The sequence below is a fragment of the Mesoplodon mirus genome, assembly GCF_964341445.2.
Source record: "Mesoplodon mirus genome assembly, chromosome: 4".
Classification (NCBI taxonomy): domain Eukaryota; kingdom Metazoa; phylum Chordata; class Mammalia; order Artiodactyla; family Ziphiidae; genus Mesoplodon; species Mesoplodon mirus.
In genome coordinates this window covers 127,820,409-127,846,409 of record NC_138979.1, presented here as the reverse complement: position 1 = coordinate 127,846,409, position 26,001 = coordinate 127,820,409, and the positions used below count along the sequence as shown (strand labels likewise).

Sequence of the window (26,001 nt, the reverse complement as noted above, 5' to 3'; positions counted from 1 at the left end):
AAGAAGGAGAAGAGGAAGAACCATGTTGGAGGACTAACCTTACTCTATTTCAAGACTTATTTTAAGGTCACAGTAATCAAAATAGCATCATCTCAGCGAAAGAATACATAGCACAATGGAACAGAATAAAGAGCCCAGACTAGACCTACACAAATATAGTCAACTGAACTTGGACAAAGGAACAAAGACAATTCAATTGAAAAAGAACAGTCTTTCAATAAATGGTGCCAGAACAACTGGATGTCCCTATGCAAAAAATAAATAAACCTAGACACAGATCTTACATTTTACATAAAAATTAACTCAAAATGTATAATAAAACTAAATGTAAGATGCAAAACTATAAAACTTCTTCAGAAAAACACAGGAGAAACTGCACAATGTTAGGTTTGGTGATAAGTTTTTTAACACAACACCAATAGCATGATCCACAAAAGAAAAAATTGATAAATTGGGCTTTGTTAAAATTAAAAGCTGCATTCTCTAAGAAAGACACTCTTAAGAGAATGAAAAGGCAAACCACAGACCAGGGGAAAATATTTGCAAAACATGTATTTGATTAAAGATTTGTATCCAAAATATACAAAGACCTCTTAAAAGCCAACAAAAAAGCAAACACCTCAATGAAAAAAATGGGCAAAAGATCTGAACATCTCCCCAAAGAAAATATACAGATGGCAAATAAGTATATGAAAAGACTCTCAACATCATCTGTCATTAGGCAATTTCAAATTAAAACAACAATATGATACCACTAAACACATATTAGAATGACTAAAACCAAAAGCTGACAATACCAAGGACTGGTGAGGATATGGAGCAACAGGACCTCTCATTCATTGTTTATGGGAATGAAAAATGGTACAGCCACTTTGGAAGACACTTTGGCAGAGAGTTCAGCAGTTTCTCACAAAACTAAATGCAGCCCTACCATACAATTCAGCAATTGCACTTCTAAGTATTTTCCCAACTGATTTGAAAGCTTTACGTCCATGCAAAAATGCATGTGAAAGTTTATAGAAGCTTTATTCATAATCAACAAGAACTGGAAGCAACCAAGATGCCTTCCATAAGCATAGATAAACAAACTGGTATATACATCAAATGGAATGTTATTCAGCAATAAAAAGAAAAGAGTTATCAAGCCACAAAAAGACATAGATGAATTTTAAATGCATATTGATAAGTGAAAAAAGCCAGTCTAAAAAAAGCTATATACTGTATGATTCCAATCATATGACAGCCTGAAGAAGGTAAAATTACAGAAATGGTAAATAGATGAGTCGTTGCCAAGGACTCAGGGGGAGGAGATGATTATACAGGTATAGCACAAAGGATTACTTTTTAGGGTGGTAGAACTATTTTGTGTGATACTGTAATGGTGAATGCAAAATATTAAGCATTTGACAAAACCCATAGAACTTTATAGCAAAAAGAGCAAACTTCAATGTATGCAAAATTTAAAAAAATCAATCTAGGAGGTGGTAGGATCACAACAGAGAATGCAGGATGTGGCAAAAGAATCTAAATGTCTTATAAATATATGAAATACCCTCACTGACGTAGGTAGGGGAATAGGTTGGCAACCTAAGTAACTCTGGCAATGAATGGAGTCTGTAAGAGTAAAGGCAATAGGAACTGGACATAGCAGTGTAATAAAGTTGTTTCTCTTTGGATTATGGGTTAACACTTCTGAAAGCACTGTATGTGTATGCCAGAAGTGAAAATTTAAGTAAATGGATGACAGATGGGGGGAGTGGGACCTTAGAGATAAGGAAGGGAAGAAAACTAGAATGATCCATGAAATAATAGAGTTGGAAACATCAGTATGAACTCACTGGATCAGCTTTATCATATAGATACAGTTGGTTACATATCCAAGTATCTTTAGATAGGTGTATATACATAGGTTAGAACACACACACATATCTCCTGTTCTTTCAGCTGAGAGAGCCCAGTAGGAGCACAATCAGTGCCCAGATCTTGCTTTTAAATACCATTCTTCAGAAAAAAACAGGGCTCCTGGGAGAAATGGCTGATTCTAGGACTGGGGCAGGAAATACACAAGATGAGCCTGGAGCATCCTATAGTATCAGAAAGTAAGGAGGTGCTTTAAAAAAGCCTAATAATAAATAACAATGATGTAGGTATGTCAAAGGGATCTAGGAACCAAATGAAAGAGCTCCCAATGGAACTTTGAGCAACAAAGCTGGAAAAATTTGAGCAACAAAATTAATAAAGTAATATTAGTTTATAACTTAAAATATAAAATATATACACATGAGCACTCATGAATCCATGCTGATGTAAGTGATTGAATGAGTAATTAAGTTGGGGAGAACAGACAACTTTCCCCAGCAGAAGAATTCCAAATAATTTGTGCAGATATGCCACAGTCAAAGAGGTGGAGCCTAAAACCCCACCCCTTAAGTGTGGACTGTGAATATTGACTTCCTTCTTCCCTTCCTTTCCACAGTATATGGAAAGGGGGAAAAAGAGTAACTTTATGGAAGAATATGGGAGGGAGAGCTCGGGGAAGATGGCGGAAGAGTAAGACACGGAGATCACCTTCCTCCCCACAGTTACATCAGAAATACATCTACAGGTGGAACAACTCCTACAGAACAACCACTGAACGCTGGCAGAAGACCTCAAACCTCCCAAAAGGCAAGAAACTCTCCACGTACCTGGGTAGGGCAAAAGAAAAAAGAATAAACAGAGACAAAAGAATAGGGATGGGACCTGCACCAGTGGGAGGGAGCTGTGAAGGAGGAAAGGTTTCCACACACTAGGAAGCCCCTTCGCGGGCGGAGACTGCGGGTGGTGGAGGCGGGGAGCTTCGGGGCCGCGGAGGAGAGCACAGCCACAGGGGTGCGCAACGCAAAGCGGAGAGATTCCCACACAGACAGTCGGTGCCGACCGGCACTTACCAGGCCGAGAGGCTTGTCTGCTCACACGCCGGGGTGGGCAGGGCTGGGAGCTGAGGCTCCGGCTGCGGAGGGGGGATCCCAGGGAGAGGACTGGCGGCGTGAACACAGCCTGTGGGGGTTGGTGCACCACAGCTGGCCGGGAGGGAGTCCGGGGAAAAGTCTGGACCTGCCGAAGAGGCAGGAGACGTTTTCTTCCCTCTTTGTTTCCTGGTGCGCGAGGAGAGGGATTGAGAGCGCTGCTTGAAGGAGCTCCGGAGACGGGCGCGAGCCACGGCTATCAGCGCGGACCCCAGAGACGGGCATGAGACGCTAGGGCCGCTGTTGCTGCCACCAAGAGGCCTGTCTGCAAGCACAGGTCACTATCCACACCGCCCCTCCTGGGAGCCTGTGCAGCCCGCCACTGCCAGGGTCCCGGGATACAGGGACAACTTCCCCAGGAGAACGAATGGCACGCCTGAGGCTGGTGCAACGTCACGCCGGCCTCTGATGCCGCAGGCTCGCCCCGCCTCCGTAACCCTCCCTCCCCTGGGCCTGAGTGAGCCAGAGCCCCCGAATCAGCGGCTCCTTTAACCCCGCCCTATCTGAGCGAAGAACAGACGCCCTCCGGCGACCTACACGCAGACGCGGGGCCAAATACAAAGCTGAGACCCGGGAGCTGTGCGAGAAAACAAGAGAAAGGAAAATCTCTCCCAGCAGCCTCAGGTGCAGCGGATTAAATCTCCACAATAAACTTGATGTACCCTGAATCTGTGGAATACCTGAATAGACAACGAATCATCCCAAACTGAGGAGGTGGACTTTGAGAGCAAGATTTACTATTTTTTCCCTTTTTCCTCTTTTTGTGAGTGTGTATGTGTATGCTTCTGTGTGAGACTTTGTCTGTATAGCTTTGCTTTCACCATTTGTCCTAGGGTTCTGTCCGTCCGTTTTTTGTTGTTGTTGCTGTTGGTTTACTTTAAAAGATATTTTTCTCTTAATAATTATTTTTATTTTTTATTTTAATAACTTTATTTTACCTTACTTCATTTTATTTTATCCTTTCTTCCTTTCTCTCTTTCTTCCTTCCTTGCTTCCTTTCTTCCTTCCTCCCTCCCTCCCTCCCTCCCTCTCTCTCTCTCTCTCTCTCTCTTTCTACTTTTTCTCCGTCTTACTCCGAGCCCTATGGATTAAAGGCTCTCGGTGCTGCAGCCAGGAGTCAGTGCTGCGCCTCTGAGGTGGGAGAGCCAACTTCAGGACACTGGTCCACAAGAGACCTCCCAGCTCCACGTAATATCAAACGGCGAAAATCTCGCAGAGATCTGCATCTCAACACCAACACCCAGCTTCACTCAACAACCAGCAAGCTACAGTGCTGGACACCCTATGCCAAACAACTAGCAAGACAGGAACACAACCTCACCCATTAGAAAAGAGGCTGCCTAAAATCATAATAAGGCCAGAGACACCCCAAAACACACCACCAGACGTGGACCAGCCCACCAGAAAGACAAGATCCAGCCTCATCCACCAAAACACAGGAACTAGTCCCCTCCACCAGGAAGCCTACACAACCCACTGAACCAACCTTAGCCACTGGGGACAGACACCAAAAACAATGGGAACTACGAACCTGCAGCCTGTAAAAAGAAGACCCCAAACACAGTAAGATAAGCAACATGAGAAGACAGAAAAACACACAGCAGATGAAGGAGCAAGATAAAAATAGGAAAGAGGCAGACTACATGAAAAATAATTCAGAATAATGATAGTAAAGATGATCCAACATCTTGGAAATAGAATAGAGAAAAGAGAGAAAATGCAAGAAACATTTAACAAGGACCTAGAAGAACTAAAGAGGAAACAAGCAATGATGAACAACACAATAAATGAAATTAAAAATACTCTAGAAGGGATCAATAGCAGAATAACTGAGGCAGAAGAACAGATAAGTGACCTGGAAGATAAAATAGTGGAAATAACTACTGCAGAGCAAAATAAAGAAAAAAGAATGAAAAGAGCTGAGGACAGTCTCAGAGACCTTTGGGACAACATTAAACGCACCACCATTCGAATTATAGGGGTCCCAGAAGAAGAGAAAAAGAAAGGGACTGAGAAAATATTTGAAGAGATTATAGTTGAAAACTTCCCTAATATGGGAAAGGAAATAGCTAATCAAGTCCAGGAAACACAGAGAGTCCCTTACAGGATAAATCCAAGGAGAAACATACCAACACACATATTAATCAAACTGTCAAAAATTAAATACAAAGAAAACATATTAAAAGCAGCAAGGGAAAAACAACAAATAACACACAAGGGAATCCCCATAAGGTTAACAGCTGATCTTTCAGCAGAAACTCTGCAAGCCAGAGGGACTGGCAGGACATATTAAACTGATGAAGGAGAAAAACCTGCAACCAAGATTACTCTACCCAGCAAGGATCTCATTCAGATTTGATGGAGAACTTAAAACTTTACAGACAAGCAAAAGCTGAGGGAGTTCAGCACCACCAAACCAGCTTTACAACAAATGCTAAAGGAACTTCCCTAGGCAAGAAACACAACAGAAGGAAAAGACCTACAATAACAAACCCAAAACAATTAAGAAAATGGGAATAGGAACATACATATCGCTAATTACCTTAAATGTAAATGGATTAAATGCTCCCACCAAAAGACACAGACTGGCTGAATGGATACAAAAACAAGACCCATATATATGCTGTCTACAAGAGATCCACTTCAGACCTAGGGACACATACAGACTGAAAGTGAGGGGATGGAAAAAGATATTCCATGCAAATGGAACCCAAAAGAAATCTGGGGTAGCAATTCTCATATCAGACAAAATAGACTTTAAAATAAAGGCTATTACAAGAGACAAAGAAGGACACTACATAATGATGAAGGGATCGATCCAAGAAGAAGATGTAACAATTGTAAATATTTATGCACCCAACCTAGGAGCACCTCAATACATAAGCCAAAAACTAACAGCCATAAAAGGGGAAAACGACAGTAACACATTCATAGTAGGGGACTTTAACACCCCAATTTCACCAATGGACAGATCATCCAAAATGAAAATAAATAAGGAAACACAAGCTTTAAATGATACATTAAACAGGATGGACTTAATTGATATTTATAGGACATTCCACCCAGAAACAACAGAATACACATTTTTTTCAAGTGCTCATGGAACATTCTCCAGGATAGTTCATATCTTGGGTCACAAATCAAGCCTTGGTAAATTTAAGAAAATTGAAATCGTATCAAGTATCTTTTCCGACCACAACGCTATGAGACTAGATATCAATTCCAGGAAAAGATCTGTAAAAAGACAAACACATAGAGGCTAACCAATACACAACTTAATAACCAAGTGATCACTGAAGAAATCAAAGAGGAAATTAAAAAATACCTAGAAACAAATGACAATGGAGAAACGATGACCCAAAACTTATGGGATGCAGCAAAAGCAGTTCTAAGAGAGAAGTTTATAGCAATACAATCCCACCTTAAGAAACAGGAAACATCTCGAATAAACAATCTAACCTTACACCTAAAGGAATTAGAGAAAGAAGAACAAAAAAAACTCAAAGTTAGCAGAAGGAAAGAAATCATAAAAATCAGATCAGAAATAAATGAAAAAGAAATGAAGGAAACGATAGCAAAGATCAATAAAACTAAAAGCTGGTGCTTTGAGAAGATAAACAAAATTGATAAACCATTAGCCAGACTCATCAAGAAAAAAAGGGAGAAGACTCAAATCAATAGAATTAGAAATGAAAAAGGAGAAGTAACAACTCACACTGCAGAAATACCAAGGATCAAGCTTGTAGAGTTACTACAAGCAACTCTATGCCAATAGAATGGACAACCTGGAAGAAATGGACAAATTCTTAGAAATGCACAACCTGCCGAGACTGAATCAGGAAGAAATAGAAAATATGAACAGACCAATCACAAGCACTGAAATTGAAACTGTGATAAAAAATCTTCCAACAAACAAAAGCCCAGGACCAGATGGCTTCACAGGCGAATTCTATCAAACATTTAGAGAAGAGCTAACACCTATCCTTCTCAAACTCTTCCAAAATATAGCAGAGGGAGGAACACTCCCAAACTCATTCTACAAGGCCACCGTCACCCTGATACCAAAACCAGACAAGGATGTCACAAAGAAAGAAAACTACAGGCCAATATCACTGATGAACATAGATGCAAAAATCCTCAACAGAATACTAGCAAACAGAATCCAACAGCACATTAAAAGGATCATACACCATGATCAAGTGGGGTTTATTCCAGGAATGCAAGGATTCTTCAATACATGGAAGTCAATCAACGTGATACACCATATTAACAAACTGAAGGAGAAAAACCATATGATCATCTCAATAGATGCCGAGAAAGGTTTTGACAAAATTCAATACCCATTTATGATAAAAAAACCCTGCAGAAAGTAGGCATAGAGGGAACTTTCCTCAACATAATAAAGGCCATATATGACAAACCCACAGCCAACATCGTCCTCAATGGTGAAAAAATGAAACCATTTCCCCGAAGATCAGGAACAAGACAAGGTTGCCCACTCTCACAACTATTATTCAACATAGTTTTGGAAGTTTTAGGCCCAGCAATCAGAGAAGAAAAAGAAATAAAAGGAATCCAAATCAGAAAAGAAGAAGTAAAGCTGTCACTGTTTGCAGATGACATGTTGCTATACTTAGAGAATCCTGAAGACATTACCAGAAAACTGCTAGAGCAATCAATGAATTTGGTAAAGTAGCAGGATGCAAAACTAATGCACAGAAATCTCTTGCATTCCTATACACTAAGGATGAAAAATCTGAAAGTGAAATTAAGAAAACACTCCCATTTACCATGGCAACAAAAAGAATAAAATATCTAGGAATAAACCTACCTAAGGAGACAAAAGACCTGTATGCAGAAAATTATGACACTGATGAAAGAAATTAAAATGATACAAATAGACGGAGAGATATACCACGTTCTTGAATTGGAAGAATCAACATTGTGAAAATGACTCTACTACCCAAAGCAATCTACAGATTCAATGCAATCCCTATCAAACTATCACTGGCATTTTTCACAGAACTAGAACAAAAAATTTCACAATTTGTATGGAAACACAAAAGACCCCGAATAGCCAAAGCAATCTTGAGAACGAAAAACACAGTTGGAGGAATCAGGCTCCCTGACTTCAGAGTACACTACAAAGCTACAGTAATCAAGACAGTATGGTACTGGCACAAAAACAGAAATATAGATCAATGGAACAGGATAGAAAGGCCAGAGATAAACCCACGCACATATGGTCACCTTATCTTTGATAAAGGAGGCAGGAATGTACAGTGGAGAAAGGACAGCCTCTTCAATAAGTGGTGCTGGGAAAACTGGACAGCGACATGTAAAAGTATGAACACTCCCTAACACAATACACAAAAGTAAGCTCAAAATGGATTAAAGACCTAAATGTAAGGCCAGACACTATAAAACTCTTAGAGGAAAGCATAGGTAGAACACACTATGACATAAATCACAGCAAGATCCTTTTGGACCCACCTCCTAGAGAAATGGAAATAAAAACAAAAATAAACAAATGGGACCTAATGAAACTTAAAAGCTTTTGCACAGCAAAGGAAACCATAAACAAGACCAAAAGACAACCCTCAGAATGGGAGAAAATATTTGCAAACGAAGCAACTGACAAAGGATTAATCTCCAAAATTTACAAGTAGCTCATGCAGCTCAATATCCAAAAACAAACAACCCAATCCAAAAATGGGCAGAAGACCTAAATAGACATTTCTCCAAAGAAGATATACAGGTTGCCAACAAACACATGAAAGAATGCTCAACATCATTAATCATTAGAGAAATGCAAATCAAAACTACAATGAGATATCATCTCATACCGGTCAGAATGGCCATCATCAAAAAATCTAGAAACAATAAATGCTGGCGAGGGTGTGGAGAAAAGGGAACCCTCTTGCACTGCTGGTGGGAATGTGTATTGGTCCAGCCACTATGGAGAACAGTATGGAGGTTCCTTAAAAAACCAAAAATAGAGCTACCATATGACCCAGCAATCCCACTACTGGGCATATACCCTGAGAAAACCATAATTCAGAAAGCGTCCTGTACCAAAATGTTCATTGTAGCTCTATTTATAATAGCCAGTAGATGGAAGCAACCTAAGTGTCCATCATCACATGAATGGATAAAGAAGATGTGGCACATATATAAAATGGAATATTACTCAGCCATAAAAAGAAACGAAATTGAGCTATTTGTAATGAGGTGGATGGACCTAGAGTCTGGCATACAGAGTGAAGTAAGTCAGAAAAAGAAAGACAAATACCGTACGCTAACACATATATATGGAATCTAAGAGAAAAACAAAAAATGTCATGAAGAACCTAGAGGTTAAGATGGGAATAAAGACACAGACATCCTAGAGAATGGACTTGAGGATATGGGAAGGGGGAAGGGTAAGCTGTGACAAAGTGAGAGAGTGGCATGGACATATATACACTACCAAACGTAAAATAGATAGCTAGTGCAAGCAGCCGCATAGCACAGGGAGATAGCTCAGTGCTTCGTGACCACCTAGAGGGGTGGGATAGGGAAGGTGGGAGGGAGGGAGACGCAAGAGAGAAGAGATACGGGAACATATGTATAACTGATTCACTTTGTTATAAAGCAGAAACTAACACACCATTGTAAAGCAATTATACTCCAATAAAGATGTAAAAAAAAAAAAGAGTAACTTTATGGCATGAGAAATCTGAATACACAAGGAAATTTCTAAAATTCATTTTAAAAAGCCATAGCTGGTTATGTTTTTTTTCCCACACATACTTTTTTCTGGATATAAAGATCACCTTTCATATCTTCAAAAAGTACAGAATATCTGTGCACTTCTAAAAATGATTTTCTAATGAAAGAAACAAAATATGCGAAACACAGCAACCTCTCCCACTGTCCCCACATTCTCTTAATACCCGAGCACACCCACAGAACAGTTGTAAACCCTAAAAGAAATGATCAACACCATGTGTCTCTAGTTTCACCACTGAGTACTGAACTGGAAGGACAAAATTAATCTGGTCAAGGAAGAAATGCAATAAATATAAATCCATTCCTTGCTTAAAAGAAAAGAATATTTTCATTTTAATATTTATCCAACCATTATTTAAAGAAAGTAAATTAAATTAGAAGGATTGGATTCCTTGAGCTTTTCTGCCTAGAAAATACATAATTTATTCAGCAATTTATAAAATGAAAATCTTAATGGATTAAAATATTCAGAATTGTGTATTTATCTTGGGAAACAGAATGCCCAGAAAAAGTTAGCAAATATGTATCACTGCCTGTGCTTTTCCTTTGTTGGATCAGTTATACTCTTAAGATGAAATTTTCCATGAATTTTTATGACTTCCTATGGACAGACACACTGTTTAGTGTTGAAACTGTTACCCAGGTGGAATTTTAGTACATTCTGTCTCTTTCTAGGGAATGACTCAAACTGAGCCAGAAATCCAAACATAATGGAAGGAAAGATACTAAGAGATACTAGAAGAGGTCAGGCAGTAATATTATCTTTCATATCCTGCAGATTCTGTTTTCAGAGTTCTAGCTCCCTATTGAGTCCAGTGCCCTCAGGCTAAACTATAAAGCGCACTTAGAGAAAGGTACTACAGTAGTAGTAGTAGTAATAGTTACTCTAGCTGATATTTCTTGAATACTCAGTATATGCCAGGCAATGCTGTCATCTTCGGCTGATAACATCCCTGAAGACTGTTATCGTCCCCATTTTACATCTTGGGAATGGAGAAGCAAAGAGATTAAGAGATTGGCCTAAATTCACACAGCTAGTGAGTGACCGAGCCAGGATCTGAAACCGGCAGCCCAGCTCCAGGACCCCACTACCTACCTGTCAAAGCACTGTGGTCATCAGACCTGAATCTGGCTTCTCATTCTGCCACTCTCTATTTAACCAAGCAGAGCTCCTCCAACGTGGCTCTTCAATGAGTCTATCACTGCCTACCCCTCAGGCTCTGATGGGAATTTGAGGAGATCAGGTAGGTGCCTTGCCACAGATTCAGGTCAATGGGAGGCATTTGATTACACTTAGACACGCACAGAGATACAAAGATGCTTAAGACAGGTCTCCTGTCCTTGAGGAGCTCACCTTTGGGAGGAGAAGGGGACCTGTATTCCTTCACTGAGGACAGATGGAATTGTGTCCGTATCTCTTCCACAACTGTGTGCATCTTGGATCCGTTGCTTTGTTTTATGACTTCCTCACGAAGTGAAATGCAACTCTGGATCACTGACCTCCAGGCTTGTTCTTCTGCCTCTTGCCAACTGCACAGTTGGTAACAGCCTCCTAATCTGGTGAAAATATATTATGATTATGCAGTGCTTTAGGAAGACAAAAGATGGTGAGCATCAAGACAGTAGGGCTCATCAGCTGCGGATCTCAGGCTTAATGGTGTTACACAGTGTTAAAAACAAGACAGTCAGGCCCAAAATGGAACCATTTATGCTAAGCCCCACATCAACAAACTGAGATTTACATTAATTACAGTTTTGGCTCTATCAGAAATGGAATCATAAACCAATCAGTCAGGAATCACCTGATAGCACTGGTTAGTAATCTGCCTGATAGACCCCTGCCATCCCCTAAAGGAAAGTAAACTTGAAATAACCAGCACACTTTATGGCTTAGTATAACTTCCTTGTGCCTGCTCCCTTCTGCCTATAAAAGTCTTTCATTTTGTACCGTTCCTCAGAGGTCCTTTCTACTTGCTAGATTGGATGTTGCTTGATTCTAATGAAATAAACTCTTAAAAGTTTTAATATGCCTCAGCTTATCTTTTAACAACAGGAAATCTTATGATGCCACACAATGGGGAATCCATTCCCAATAAGGACTCTCAGAAAGGATTTTAAAACGTCCTTCTCAGCATTAGAAAACCTGAACACCAACTGTGACTGCAAGAGAGCTGGCCTCCATAAAGGTACACAAATACAGAACAGTGAGGATACAGAAGAGCTCAACATCATTAAAACACGAACAAGAATTGTGCAGAACATACTGAAGCAAATAAAATTTTCCATCTAAGTTAATTGTTATTACAAAAGGCAGTAGTAATTCATCTTTGATATCCTTTAGATTCTATTTGCAGAGTTCTAGCCCCCTCCCATTTATTAAGCCCAGTGTATTCATACTAAAGTATAAAACCCACACTTAGAAAAAAGCAGTGTAGCAATAATTATAGTAATGGTTATTTAAATGATATTGTTAAGCACTTAGTATGTGCCAGGTAATACTGTAAGCCCATTTAAGCTGATAACAGCCCTATGAGATAAGTAGTATTATTATCATTCTCATTTTACATCTTAGGAGTGACAACACAGAGGAATCTAGTACATAAACTACATACAGTAAGGCAGGGCCTTTGAAAGAGATTTCAGTGATTTGATACAGTTTTATAAGGAGCAAAGAGACTTTCAAAGAGAATCACTCGGTGAGCATTCATTTTTTCTTTTGTCTGGGTAGCATGGATCAGAAGAGAAACCCACAATGTTAAAGGAAGGATACCATGGTTAGTTAGTAAAAATACAATAGTTTTAGGGAATTCCCTTGCTGTCCAGTGGTTAGGACTCTGTGCTTTCACTGCCGAGGGCCCGGGTTCGATCCCTGATCAGGGAACTAAGATCCCACGAGCCGTGGGCATGACCCCCAAAAATAAAAAGTACAATAGTTTTGCACAGTTAGCAAGACTTTAGGGGGAAACAATGCAATAAAAAAGAAGGAGACCACAAAGCATTTGTGGTCCTGGGCTCTTGGGCTGAAAGGAGGCTAATAAAATGGACAGAGAATTCAGTGAAGCTGAAATTAGACAGTGGCACCCTGTCTTGTGCTAACGTTAAAATTTGAAGATACAGATGCAAATGAAGTAATCAGAAATCAAGGCAGAGTCTCAAATGCGACTTTGGCAAAAGACCAGGACATGATTTGGGAAAGCTTCTGCTGAACACAAAGTATAGGATCATAGGGGGATAGTCGAGGTGTGCAAATAAATAGGATTGGGCAGGGCAGGTATATTCAGAACCTCCTAGGTAGTGCAGACTGTTGTTTTCTGAATAGGTCAAAACCAGTGTGAATAAACGTGGAATGATAGTAAATATATATGTTGGTCTCTGCCTCTGTTCCTGACACAGAACTCCTAAGGCTGTTATAATTTCCTGAGGGATAGGAGGGTCTGACATGGAGCCCCTAAATCCCTTGGAATTTCCTCGGTAATAGAAATGGCTTTTGTTCTAACAGTGACTCTTTGTGGGCTCGTGGATGGGGGCTGATTACCCGAAAGCCCAAGCCACGATATCAAGGCAGCTGAAGAGCTGTCATCCAAGTGGTTTTGCAGGTGATGTCAGGGTGTGGAGGACATGTAACGAGGCCGTAAGAGTCTCTCCTGGCCATGCCAAAATAACATGGTGTAGTACTGAAGAGGGCTTAGACTCTTACATCTGCTGGAGGGACCTCAAGCCAGTGAAGTTTATGATAACTACTGTTGCTTTAACTTTACTTATGCCTTTAGAATTATGATGTCTGAAAAGCTTTAAACTATATATTTGGAAGGATGTGTACCAAAATGATAATAACGGCTGTTTTTGGATGATAGGGATTATGAATAACTTATTTTCTTCCTTTATCCTTTTTAATTCCCCCAAATGTCCTATAATTAAATTATATATTATAATATGATTAGCAAACAAACACACAATGTCATTTAAAAAAAAAAAAAGAAAAGATACTCTTGGGGCTTCAGTCAGTGCCATTCAAACACTCCCAAAAGATGGTAAGCCTTCTCAAGAAATAATCTCACAACTTCAAGTTCAGAGTATAACAAAGAAAACCTAAGAACTTGGAGACCCAAGAGTGGGAGGACAATTCTTCCCAGGAAATTCTACTTCTCTTCATTTATCACCAAAATCATCAGCAACATCAGCAAACATCATCTCAGACGTCCAAAAAGCAAAGAAATTAGAACTAATTGTATTGAATTCAAGGCTTTGAAAAATTTTTACATATGTAAAATATAATACACAGTCCATTTGATGTGCTGTCTATGGTTTGAATTACTGTAAATGTGTAGACATAGATAGCTACACATAGGGATGTAAATACAAAACATACACATATACATGAAGTATACATAGGCTTAGATGTACGTATACATTTATCAGAGATCTCAGAATCATACTTGAGACCCACTCTTATATTTTCCAGTATATCCTCTTTAGTTCCTTAACTCAAACTTAACACATCCCCCAAATTTTCAGAATCCTAATCTTAAATTTCAGGAAGGAATTATTAAACAGTCCAGTCACTAGACAATTTTCACTTCTTTTTATGTCTGTTATGTATTCATAATAGAACAGGTGGTGTGCAGAGTTCAGGAAGATTTAAGAAAAAGAATATAAGTTTTATTTAAAACACCAAAAAGATTTACAGCCAAATAAATAGCTGAAGGAAAATTATTAAATATACTGCATATTATATTTAGCAATTTAGATAATAAATTTAAGGTAGTTAAATTTCCTACTTTGAAAAATCTACAATTTTAAAATACATCAGCAAATGATATTTAATAATAAAATTTTATTTGCAAATGAATTTTGTGAAGCACACATTATATTAAAAATCAGGGCTTCCCTGGTGGCGCAGTGGTTGAGAGTCTGCCTGCCGATGCAGGGGACACGGGTCCGTGCCCCGGTCCGGGAAGATCCCACATGCCCCGCAGCGGCTGGGCCCGTGAGCCATGGCCGCTGAGCCTGTGCGTCCGGAACCTGTGCTCCACAATGGGAGAGGCCACAACAGTGAGAGGCCCATGTACCCAAAAAAAAAAAAAAAAAAAATGACCTATTATCTTATAGCTTAATACAAAATGCATTAGTGTTGACCTCTGTTTATATTATTTATATGATATAGCTATAGATTAATCCATAATTCATAAGGAAAAGTAGTCCCAGTCAATATCAATAACTAAAACTTTTCTACAATTCCTAAAAGATAATATATATTTATGGATTATACTACACAGATATTTATGTAAATAAAATACCCTCAAAACTTCCTCCAGAATGATGCAGAAAAAGTGACAGGCTAGAAGGGTCCAGCATTATCAAAGAAAGAAGCTTAAGACTACATACAATTTGGTTTGTTTTTATGCTTAAAAAGTCCTTCCCCGGGCTTCCCTGGTGGCGCAGTAGTTGAGAGTCCGCCTGCCAATACAGGTGACACAGGTTCGTGCCCCGGTCCGGGAAGATCCCACATGCCGCGGAGCGGCTGGGCCCGTGAGCCATGGCCGCTGAGCCTGCGCGTCCGGAGGCTGTGCTCCACGATGGGAGAGGCCACAACAGTGAGAGACCCGCGTACCGCAAAAAAAAAAAAAAAAGCCCTTCCCATTGTGATTTTGGAATTCAACTACGAAGATTAAGACGTGAACCTCGCAGAGGTAAAAAGCAAACTCTAAGAATGCAAACCATGTACTCTAAGGACATATACAGGAATAAAATTCTTGAAGCAAATAAAGGAGCATCTGTGGCAAAAAGCCAGGTATTATCCTCCAACTCCCCTCCTCCAGGGGGGTATTCTGAGGGGTGTTCTACACTGTACCCCAGAGCTTGCAATACAATTAAATCCCAGTGGTAAATTGATTGACTCACCTTATACTTGCTTCCTTCTCTTGCCTATCTCATGTCCCCACTCCTTTGTCAGTCCTTCCTTGGATCATCTCCAAAGAAACTACTTTCACACAAATCCTTGTCTCAGTGTCTGCTTCTGAGGAAACCCAACCTAAGATGATACGTGTGTCCGTGAGTCCCTCTGAACTATAAAAACACCCTATTTCTCCATTTTCTACTGTGATAGGCAGTGAAGAATAAGAAGCAGTATAAAACTCAGTCTGAGAATATAAAAGGGCTCTAGTCCTCCTGAAAAGGGGCTATTTAGTATAGATGGAGGTCAACTTCATCCATACTATGTATTAGTTTTCTAGGGCTACAATAACAAATAACCACGAACTTAGTGGCTTAAAACAACAGAAATGTATTTGCTCACTGTTCTGAAACATGGATGTCTAAGACGCTCCCTCTGAAGCCTCTAGGAAAGGAGCCTTCCTTGCCTCTTCTAGCTTCTGGTGACTCCTGGCAATCCTTGACATTCATTGGCTTGCTGCTGCATCACTCCAATCTCTGCCTCTGTCTTCACATGGAGTTCTCCCATGTATGTCTCTCTTGTATCTTCACATGCATTCTTGTAAGGACACCACTCATGGGATTTAGCACCCTGCTCCCGCCCCAGTCCAGTATGATTTCTTCTTAACTTGATTATATCTATAATGACCCTATTTCCAAATAAGATCACTTTCAGATACAGGAGGTGTGGATTTGAAAATATCTTTTGGGGGGTACAGTTCAACCCACAACATGCCATATCTACCAGCTTAACAGAAAATCAAGTCAGAAAAATCCTTACTCAGAAAAATCAGTTGTCAGAAATCCAGAAGTCCAATATGCAGATCAAGTCTAACATAGTCTAACAATTAGAGAGCAGAATAATTATGGCTTCCCATATATCCTGGCAAGCAACTCTTCAACTTCATCACTCCTTGAGCAAAAAAGTAATTTAAAAGACGAAGAAGTGCTCATTTAGTGTCTAGGAACATACCATCAAAATGCTCTAGTGTGGAAGGCACTCCTGACTTTTTTCACCGTTTATCTCTTAACCAAATCAGTCTCCTGCTGAGATAAAAACAAAAACGGCTGTTCACAAAATTATATATGCAGTGCTATCTCAACTATTTAAAAATGTACATAACATTTTTAGAAGAAAAGAAAATATTTTAGAGGAAAACAACAAAACGCTGACTGTGGTCATCTTTGAGGATACAATTATGAGTGCTTTATTACTTTCTTTTCGATATTTTTGTGTTTTCCAAGTTTTCTACAATGAGCATATATTGTTAGGATTTTATCATTAGTGGTTTAATATGTGTTTAATGCTTATAACATACATGACACTATGCTAAGAAAATTGCACATGTTATTTTATATAATTCTGACTGAAAGGGGGAATAAAGAACCTATGTAGGAAGTATTAACCCCATTAGGTAACTTGCCAAGGATCACTTAGCTAATATATGGTAGAGTCTGGATTCAAATCCAAGTCTACAGAATTTAATTCTGTCCCCCACGTACTGTTTTCATAATCAGAGAAAAGGGGCTATTCTAAAAACAGTATCTGTTAAAAAAAAATTCAACTGCATAAACTTTAAAGATCTTATTCAACAATTTAAAGCTTTATTCAACGATTCACAAATCGGGCAGCATCCAGTCTAGCAGACAGAAAGGAGCTCTGAAGGGTTGTACAAAATAAAAGACTTTAACAGGCAGAAGGGATTAGGAATAAGGAAGTTATACAAGGCAAAAAAAAAAAAGGATTGGTCCCTGCAAGGTTACTTTCCTTTAGGGGATGGCAGGTGCTGATCAGGCAATTCCTGATTTACTGGTTTAAGATTCCATTTCTGGGAGAGCTGAAACTATAATTAAGTCTGGGTTTGGTGATGTGTGGCTTAGCATAAGTGACTCCATTTGGGGCCTGTTGTGTTACTTTTAACAGTACCTGAGATAGCAAAAATAGTGGAATCAACATGTATAAAACAAGCTGCCTAAAATGCAAACAAAACAATACACCTAGAAAGTATAAAAATCTGTAAAAATAATTTATCTCAGGTTTGCACAATGTCAATTACCAGATATTCAGTGGTCTTACAGTATGAAAATGCATATTACCACCTACACACTTGATACAGTGCCTGGAAATCAATAGTCATCACAGGTAGGTTCCACAAGTCTTTGAAGAGGGCAGCACAATGACCTGAGTCTGAGCCGATCTCCACCACTTACAAAGCTTTATGACCTCAGTCCGTTTATTTGTTCTTTCTGAGATTCCATGTTTCCATTTGTTCTTTCAACTAGCCATTAACTCAACACATATTTCTCGTATGCCTAGTATGCCAAGCATTATGCTGGGTCCCAGGGTGAGTGCAGTGTCCTCGGTACTGCACCTATGACTAAAGATAATAATGCTTGCTTCAGGTGGGGTTGTCACTAGTACCGCGTGAAACAAAGTGTCTGACACAACACTTGACATGTGGAACGAGCACAATAAGTTTTACCGCTGGTATAGTCTCAGTTTTTCCAGCTATAAAATGGAATTTATCTTATCCAACTTGGCTGGATGTGAGAGTACTGATCCCCATAATCCTTTAATTATACATTTGCCCCCGTCCAGAAAAACACCTTGATTTTTAAAAGATGCTTCAGAGAAATGGAGATCGGAGGATAAGATGAGAATATAGATATTTTATACAAGGATTGCAATAGATTAAATTCCACTTACTTTAAAATGTTTCATTTTGACTATCAAAATTTGCAATGCCATATTTATAACCCCCTGTCAAAACTGAGACTTCACTAGGAAAACTCGAAGAATATTTATTAGGCAGGTTCTTATGATCTTAGTTTCTATGATATAAGAAGTTAAGGGAAAAGTTTGATAAGAACTATGCTAAGTAAGTTCCTTTTTTAAAAGGTTTTCAGATAGACATCTTGAGATCTAAGTCAAAGTAAGTTCCTCCCCTAGCCAGAAATATGTTCGTGTACGTGTGTCAAACGATATATATTTCCTGTGATGTACATTCAGTACCTTGTGAGCATGACATTTGAAGCTATATCAAGGGATTTACATTGATTTTCTCTAATACTCCAAGCACGCCTTCTAGAAAAGTTAGACATCTCCTCCATCAGCCACTGAAGCTAGGAAACATTAGGCAGTGTACCAAGTTATACTAGTGTCAATAGTAAGTGTCAAGGCCTGAATGTGACCCCGATTGTCTAACTTCAAAAATTAACCTTTTTTGATAACACCACACCCAAGCTCCAGCAACAGAAAATTCATTACTTCCCAAAGCAGTTCCTTTTTTCTTTTAAAAGCTCTTACAATTCAGAGTTCCTTCTAACATTGAGCTGAAATCTAGCCCCTTCTAGTAGTCACCATTAGCTCTAGTTTCACCCCATTGTTAAATTAGTTAAGCTAATTCCTCTTCTGCTTGAAAGCTCTTCAAATATTCGGAAGCACCTTTCATTTCACCCCTTCTCCTCTACCAAGTTTTACTTTCTGCAAAACTGAAGAGCCCCATTTTCCCACTGCTCCTTAGATTACATTGTTGTGAGTCCCTGCATTCTTCCTACGCGGTTCCACTGATCATAGTCTCATTTGTTTATATCACTTTTAAAATGTGATGCAAAGAGCTGAAGACAATACCACAGGTGTGGTCTGAAGAGTACAGAGTTGGATTTCATTATTGCCATCCTTGTCCTAGATATTATACTTCTATTTATGTAGCTCAATAGCAAATTAGCTATCTTATTCCAGCTACTTCATGCTGCTGATTCACATAGTATTTGCTGTAATTATTATACTGAAGCTTCCAGGTCTTTTTCACATGTGCAACTATGAACCCACATTTTCAACATTCTATTCCTGTGTCTTGCTAACATGACTTTTTCTGTTAAGCTACACCCTCAGTTCTTTCTTTAACCCACAGGAAATCACTATCACCAAATGCTCATTCTGGTGCTGCTAAAGTTCTAGCCTACTGCTTTCTAAACAAGGCTAGCTTCACGGACATGTGTTTGCAAAGTCCCACACTCAGATGGGTCCCTCACTCAGTTTAATGCTCTCCTGTCACCATCTAGAAATTCTTAATTTTATTTACTTATTAAATTTTTAATTTATCTAAATGTAGAATGACATTAAATAGTAAGTTAAAAAAATATCATGACAAGTCAAGATAGAGACCACAGAAGAACAAAGCTTTATATTTTGGCATGTTTAATAGCCCTTCTACTTGCTTTTTGAAAAAGGGGTCTCACATTTCCATTTTGCACAGGGCCCTGTGCAAAATACTACAGCTGGCCCTGTTCCCAGGGTGGATGTTCAAAATACTTAACAATAAGTACAGCATGGGCCCCACTTATTGGAAAGGTACCTAACCAATCAGAAATTGGTGCTAATTGGTATGTAGAACTGCAGCATACCAGTTGAATAGTGGCCTTGCTGCTTTCTGTTGAGGTGACACAGTTTCCTAGAGAAGCATGTGACATTATAGAATCCCTTGATGTACACTCAACTACCTCAGGCCTGAGACATCAATCCTGCTTTCTCTCTCCCCACTTAACTGTCTCCAAACTGCCCCATCTCATCAAATTATCTTTGTTCATTCCTTGTTCTGAACTTGAAAGATAAACAAACAAAAAACATTATTTCCAAGAAATAATGAAAGTGAAAATTCTATTAGAAGCTTGCAAAAGTTCTAGAAATCATTAGCTGATTTACCATTTCCCATAGAGACCATACCAATGTCAGACCTGTTGCATTTTTCATTTCTTAACTTCATGCCTTGAACGATTTCTGGTAGGAGAACCTTGGGGCACTAGATGCTCTTCTAAAGACAAGGGGAGGGGTAATAGTTAAAAAAGTTTTCAGGGACTTCCCTGGTGGTCGAGTGGTAAAGAATCCGCTTCCAATGCGGGGGGCACAGGTTCGATCCCTGGTCTAGGAACTAAGATCCCACAAGCCATGGGGCAACTAAGCTCACGTGCCACAACTACTGAGCCCGTGTACCTCAACTAGAGAGAAGCCTGCATGCTGCAACAAAGAGCCTGAGCGATGCAACTAAGACACGATGCAGCCAAAAATAATAAATAAATAAATTAATTAATTATATATATTTTAAGTATTCATACATCAGTCCTCTGATGAAGGTCACAGAACTTTGCCTTCCAAAAGTACTCATCATTATTGGTGTTATTGCATATAGAGATTTGGGAACGTGCAGTTGAAATGCAATTATAACAAGGAAATTCTCTGATTCTTATTCTTTCTGAAGTAAGTATAATCTCAGTATCCAGTGCCATTTCCTCATTGACCAATAAATACTCACTCACTCACCTGCCCTGACTTCCATCCTGGTCCTGTCCAGGTCTCAGACAACAATCACATTGAAAAGTCAGATTATCATCACTCTTTATGTATATCCTCATCTGTAACATTTCCTCAACTAATATCCCACTTCCTAAAACATCCTCCCCTCTCTCTTCTATATGCCCCATATATCTTTAAGGTTTTAGTTAAAGTTCCATTTCTCTGTGAAATTCTCCTCCTCTCCACTACTAAGTTTCCTGCATTACTCTTTTCAGACTTTCTATTCTAAAGGCCTTATGTCTCAATATCTTAATAAGATCCAATGTATCTGTCTCATAATTAGAGAGCATCCATAGTTCAAGTACAGTGAAGGCTGATTAAAAAATTTCTAGTCATGTACATCTACAAAAGATTAAAATCTATTCAATATGACAGGAAGAACATTAGCTCTGAGTTTAAATTCCACTTTTCCTATTTTCTAGTATGTTATCTTTGAAAATTCCTTTACCTTTATGAACATATATGTTTATTTGTAAAATGATAATACCCACCTGGTAGGGGTGTTACATGACAATCAATACGTACAATACCTGGCATAGAGCAAGCACTTACTAAATAATAGCTATCAGTATTTGAAAGCACTCTACCACAACTTGCCTGATTATTCATCATTTCAATTCAAGTCAGTACTAAAAATAGATAATGTTTTCTACCACCAACCAATTTTGTGGGAGATAAATAAATAAATAAGTCTGATGCTTAGGAAGGCCATTATAAGAGAATAATATTTGTTAGTGAAACAGAGAACATGTTGGTGAGAGCTAAAATGAAAACAACGGCTCAGGAGACTAGAAATAGACGTGTGGGTATATTAAGAGAGTACAATATGTCCTGGGGTATCAAGAGGGACCTCATGGTTTCTTGGTCCCCACAGGAAGAAAGATATAAAATAACCTGTATTTCTTCAGAGGGTCCCTTGAGGGATATCTTGAATGCCCCACTCCTGCTGGCCAGGCATTCAAAACCCCTACTGGTCTGGTGCAGATTAAAAATTATAGGACACAGATGAGATTTATGTGACAGCCTCATGCCTCATTTTTCTCACCCCAGTGACCTTAGTTCCCAGAATGCCATTTTTTTGTAAAGTGTATCAACACTAGAGAATTTAACAGGTTGTCTTCATTTTGCTTATTTCTCCAAAATCCTACTCTACAAACTTTTTGGCCTTTCAGCTGCAGAAATTATTTCTCAGGGATACATAAAAATGTCAATATTACCAGGCGGTCTGATGATGCACGGCATACTTCTTGCTAGAGCAAAGGTGATGAGGAAGGTATTGCTTTGAATCAAACACTGACACAGGGCCAAAAATTATGGCATGTAATACATTCACCAATGGAATAAATTACAAATGTGTGGGGAGTTGTGATGATGCATATATGAGATATGTATCACACATAGGGAAAGCCAAGCCAAACTGTAAGGTGAGAACTTGAAGAACCTCTCAAAATTGTGCTCACGTTAACTAAATTGGAATTTTGAATTAAAATGCATTGCATATATGTTTGAGGCACTTAGGGGCAGGAATAAGGAAATATGCTCCTCCTTCATTTTGCTCATTTCTATTTATCCTTCAGACCTCAACTCAGCAATTACCTTCTTCAAGAAGCTTTCTGTGATCCCCACTGCATCCCTCGACACCACCCACCACTGCTGCCACCACCATCATTGTTGCTTCTGCCACTCACAGACACCACCACCACTACAGCACGATCTACTCAGGTAACCCTGTGCACGTCTCTTATGAGGCTATATATCACACTACATTTAATGGTTACTGGCTATTCTCTCACTAGACTTATTTTTTGGTGTCAGGGACTGCTTTTGTTCATCTTGTCCCACACCCCCTCCCCAGTGCCTAATAACTAGCCTACCTAGAGTAGGTACTCAACAAATGTTTGCTGGATGAATGAACAAATGTAAAAATAGAATTACTGTTTAGAAATGCTTGCAGTATGGAGTGTCTTCTTTTTAACAAATTATAGCCAGATTCTCACAGAAATTACCTAGTAACTTCATTAATTCTTTCCAGCCACTAAGGATCTCTAAAGAAGCACTTTACTGAATGATACTCTAGTGACCAGAAAGAGGGAATGTGGCTAATTCCAAAAGAAGGTTTCCATGCAGAGTTTGCCCACAGGAAAAATATGACTAAATACTTTTTAAGACCACAGATTGGGGAGCAGTAGATTAATTCAGCAGGCTGTGTCTTTCCAGACTAAGGATTGTTAAATTGCTCACCAATGACTCTTGAAAAATAAGGGGGACAATCTGAAGTTATTTTGTTCATTTCTAAGGGTTGTTCCTTTTCATTGTGAGACTTGCACATATTTGAAAAGCAATGGAAGAAACAGGAAAAAGGGGGGAGTATGGACACCAAGGGGGGGGAAGCGGGGGAGGGGGGTGGTGGTGGGATGAAGTGGGTGATTGGGATTGACATATACACACTAATATGTATAAAATAGATAACTAATAAGAACCTGTTATATAAAAAAATTTTTTAAAAGGAGTGGGGGGGAAGTGAGGCAGAGAGATAGGAAGAGGGAAATGGAAAAGTTAAAAAATATATATATATATATATAAACCCAATATCACATTAGTCATTACTGCCAAAAACCAGCATAAGTTTGGAGTCCACTCACTTGCTGTATCTGATTCCAATTCTACCACTAACAATGTGACATTAAGAATGCAACTTCACTCCTGTTTCTTTTCCATAAGTTTGGGGCGCTAGTGTTGTTTACCCAAAGGTCCCTTTACATTCTATGATTTTATAAGCTTCTACAAATAAGCACCGAGTATCCTCTGTTTTCTCAGCTCTCTCCCTCTCATTCAATTAAAAACCCAAGGGTCCATGTGAAGAAAAGTACTACAAATGAGCACCTACCCAGGGATCTCAGAGGTTGTTGTTTATTTACTTGTTTTTTAACCCACACGGTGAAAGAGAAGTTGCTTCATTCTGCTGCCAAACTTGAGGAGAGTTATAGGCACCATAACTATGTTTGAATTTTAAGTCCTTTATCAATCAAATTCCCCCAGGGTTTAGTGCTGATCTCATTCCAATAACTCAATACCTTACAACAAAAAGAAAATAAGAAAGACAAACAGACTAAGACAGAGTTACATGGCTCTCCTGGCTGTTGTTGTCACCTATTCCTTTAGTCAGTATGTTCCCAGAGAAAAGATCAATGTAGCCAAGGGAATAAATAAAATATATGTAATAATAAAATATATGCAACTTCACACATCTATTTATTTACTATCCAGCATCCACCAGAGAGGAAGAATCTAACCAATTTTCACTCCAGCCCTTTCCTCAAATCAGAGAACAAACATAAAGAAAAAAGGGGAGGAGAAACGTGGCAAAGAGGAAAGAAACGGTTGATTTTAAGAATTATGTGCACCACATACGACCATGCTTTTGTATATTATTTACTTTGTTGTTGCTTTTCTAATTAACGTTATTAGTAAAAGGTTTTTTTTAAGTTCCAACCTGCTTCAACTGACAGATATTTTGCCCTCGCTGAAGAATCAAGAGCAGAGGGAATGACTCAGGAAGCTGAGGTGAAGACCTGTAGATCTGGGACAGTGAGGGAAGTCAGCCCCTTGAAACAGAACTGAGCATTCCTTTTCCACTTGGGTATACCCTTATATATTTGCTCCTTCAAAGCTGATTTTCTGCAAGATATTAAATAACTTGAAACTCCTAACTGTAGAACTTTTTATACACTCAGTGCACCCATTTATAATTTTATCTATAGTAAAGTAAAAGTAAGGGACTTAGGAAAATAGCTACCAGAGATCTGAGACAATAAATTCTGTTGGTACATGTATTATTCTCCATAACAATATTTTTAATAGATCTTTATTGGTGTATAATTGCTTCACAATACTGTGTTAGTTTCTGTTGCACAACAAAGCGAATCAGCCATATGCATACACATGTCCCCATATCTCCTCCCTCTTGCGTCTCCCTCCCTCCCACCCTCCCTATCCCACCCCTCTAGGTCATCACAAAGCACCGAGCTGATCTCCCTGTGCTATGCCGCTGCTTCCCACTAGCTAACTATTTTACATTTGGTAGCGTATATATGTTAAGGTTACTCTCACTTCGCCCCAGCTTCCCCCTCCCACCCCGTGTCCTCAAGTCCATTCTCTATGTCTATTTCTTTATTCCTGCCCTGCATAGATTCATCAGTGTGGGGTGTTAAAAAAAAAAGAGAGAGAGAACAATAATAAAGTAAAAAAATAAAATTAGACTAGGAAACTAACAGATATGTTAGAAAGAATATAAAAATAAAAATATAGATGAATCAACAACTGGAAGGTACAACAGTACCACAATAGTAAAAGAGAGGAGGAGGGAAAAGAAAAAGGAAAAAAAGAAAGTGGGGGGAAAGGCCTTGGCTGTGGAGGGCGTGGCCTAAGCAAGGGCGAGGTTTGGGTGGTAGGCAGGGCCTATGCTCAGGACCCACAGAGCTGGAAAAGGCCCTGGGCACTGTGCGGGGTGGGGCTTAGGCTCAACGGAACAGAAGGGGTCCAGGCATGCCCCCACCCCTGGTCTCAGAGGGTGGGGGACCTCACCTGGGAGCCCAGCAGGCTTCCTGGGCTCGAGTGGGGAGGGCAAATGCCCTCCTCTCCTCTCCTGCTCTTCCAGTGTCTCCGGGAGGGCTCCTCGTGCCTACCTCTCCTGTTCTCCCCTCAGCCTGCCTCCTATGCCCCCAGGACCCAGGCAGCCTGGAGGGGCCTTTGGAGGGCAGGACTGGCCTGGGAGCTCAGCAGACTCCCCAGGCTTGAGTGGGCCAGGCGATCGCCCTCCGCTCCTCTCCCCCTCCTCCCGGAGGGCCCCTCCTGCCTGCCTCTCCTGATCTCCCCAGCCTCAGGGGTGCCTATCCTGTCTGGCTTCCACTTCTTCTCCCCGCTCAGTCCCCCCATGTC

At 39.6% G+C, this 26,001-nt stretch overlaps 1 protein-coding gene across 3 annotated transcripts in view; it reads right to left on the bottom strand.

Moving 5' to 3' along the window:
- LOC309802015 (uncharacterized protein) overlaps positions 1–26,001 on the bottom strand; it is a 225,931-nt gene that overhangs the window by 149,076 nt on the left and 50,854 nt on the right. For 2 of the 3 annotated variants that reach the window (XM_082617173.1, XM_082617174.1), the window contains exon 3: positions 11,134–11,336. In XM_082617173.1, the coding sequence (XP_082473299.1) occupies positions 11,134–11,215 (82 nt within the window). In that variant the 5' untranslated portion in view covers positions 11,216–11,336. Of the gene's footprint in view, positions 1–11,133; positions 11,337–17,818; positions 17,880–26,001 lie in introns of those variants that run through there. The other variant, XM_082617175.1, reaches the window with a different exon arrangement.